The sequence below is a fragment of the Ascaphus truei genome, chromosome 20 (genome assembly GCF_040206685.1).
Source record: "Ascaphus truei isolate aAscTru1 chromosome 20, aAscTru1.hap1, whole genome shotgun sequence".
NCBI lineage: Eukaryota > Metazoa > Chordata > Amphibia > Anura > Ascaphidae > Ascaphus > Ascaphus truei.
In genome coordinates, this window is record NC_134502.1 from 13841052 (window position 1) to 13843137 (window position 2086).

The following is a 2086-nucleotide window of genomic DNA, read 5'->3' on the forward strand; positions in this document are numbered from 1 at the left end:
TGTGCAGTGCTGTACATAGAATTGTGCCCCATAGAGCTTACAATCTAAATTGATGCCTGAGGCGCAGTGAGATAAAGTGACTTGCCTAAGGTCACAAGGAGTTTACACTGGGATTCAAACCATGCTCCCTTGCTTCATACGCAGTGTTATTATTTTCAGAATCAGCGCCTTTACTCACTCCTTCAGCAAAGTGAACCGTTTCCCAGAAAGGGGTCTCCTGGTGATTACACCAAGTTGAAAACAAAATGGGGATGGAATTGGTAGGTGCCTAATGTGCTATGATAATCTTAGAATCCCGGTACTAATTTTTTTACACAGCAATCTGTCTTTCATTTAGACGTGTTCTCATAATTTCTTTAGGCTCTGCAAGACCAGAACTATACTGCAGTCACAGAATTCCTGCTGGTGGGATTTCAACTTATTCACACAGTCAAGATTTTAGTCTTCATCCTGTTCCTCTTGATATACATTGTGATAATAACTGGGAATACGCTCATCATTGTTTTGGTATCAACCTGTCATCAACTGCAGTCCGCCATGTACTTCTTCCTCAGCCACCTGTCTTCTTCTGAGATGGTATTCACCACCAGTATTGTCCCAAAAATGCTCCAGGTCATAGCGTCTGAAGGAGCCACTATTTCTATTCCAGGATGCCTTTTCCAATTTTGCCTTGTTAGTACCTCAGGAGGTGCAGAATGCTTCCTTCTTGCTGTGATGTCCTATGATCGATACTTGGCCATCTGTAACCCATTACATTACCCCACTATCATGGACCTCAAGCTTCGCCTTCACCTTGTTATCTGCTCATGGATGTTAGGAGGATCTGTTGCAATAATAATTACAACTACTCTGATAAGCAATTTGCAGTTATGTGGTCAAAAACTCATTGACCATTTCTTCTGTGATTTTACGCCCATTCTTGAGCTCTCATGTTCTGACACCTCCACTGTGCAAATGGTAGTTTTTCTACTCTGTATCCCGGCAATTCTAATTCCATTTATGTTCATTGTTGCAACATACGTTTCTATCATTATCACCATCCGAAGGATCCAATCCAGCACTGGGAGACAGAAAGCTTTTTCCACATGCAGCTCCCACTTGGCTGTTGTCAGTACATATTATGGGACAATGATGACCCTGTACATGACTCCATCTAGGGGATTTTTGTTGAAAGTCAACAAAGTTCTTTCCCTTCTCTATACAGTGGTGACTCCAATGTTAAACCCCATCATATACAGTTTAAAGAATCAGGAAATACAGACAGCTCTGTGGACATGTATTTATAACATGCTTGGAAAAGAACATCTCCATGAATAGTTCTGCCAATTGGGACCCCCCACTGAGAATTTGCCGTGAAGTTGACGTAGGGGACTCCATTATTAGGAAGGTTTGTTACCAGGACCGCATGAACCGAACAGTTTGTTGTCTCCCAGCGGCTCGAGTTTGGCACATCAAAGTACTTTGGATCAAGTAGACAGATTGTTGGAGGGGCTGGGAGTTGAAGATAGACTTGAAATCATCCTAAATATTAACTATGCTATGCTATTCTCTCTCTCATTTAGTATCAAGTTAGAATTTATCAAGTTAGAATTAAATCAGTCTGAAGTCAGGCAAGTGTAGAAATGTTTGTCTACTGAGTTGCAAGAGTTTGAATTCAAAGGTTAATTAAATAGATAGTTAGTTAGTAAGACAATACAATACAGCAAGATCTTAAAAGCTTAGACACATAGGATTGACTATAGTTACTTGGTGACAGAGCAAGGAGGTTCTTCTACATCAAAGTAACTGAAGGATGAAGGATGTTGGTTTAAACATTGTTGATTAACGAAGATTTTGAGCTGACAGTGAGAAAAACAAGTGATTACTATGTTTAGACTGGCTAAGAGAGATGTATAAAGATTGCTTTTGAATTGATAGAATTCAGAATCCTTTACCACCCAAGCAAAAAACAGAGCTACAAATTATCCACTACATTCTATATGCCTGAATGATGCAAACCTGATGACTGAAAATTATGCTGTAAAATATGTTTTCGTTTATGTTTCTGATTAAATTGAGAAAAGAACAGTGCTGGACTATTTGATAT

The 2086-nt window shown here is 39.5% G+C and overlaps 1 protein-coding gene across 1 annotated transcript; it reads left to right on the forward strand.

Annotated features, from left to right (window-relative positions):
• The first annotated feature begins 245 nt into the window (after positions 1–245).
• On the forward strand, positions 246–1317 carry LOC142470913 (olfactory receptor 5P55-like). Its single transcript, XM_075577721.1, has 2 exons — positions 246–260; positions 361–1317. The coding sequence occupies exons 1-2, from the start codon at positions 246–248 to the stop codon at positions 1315–1317; spliced, it is 972 nt and encodes a 323-aa protein (XP_075433836.1).
• Positions 1318–2086: the final 769 nt, after the last annotated feature.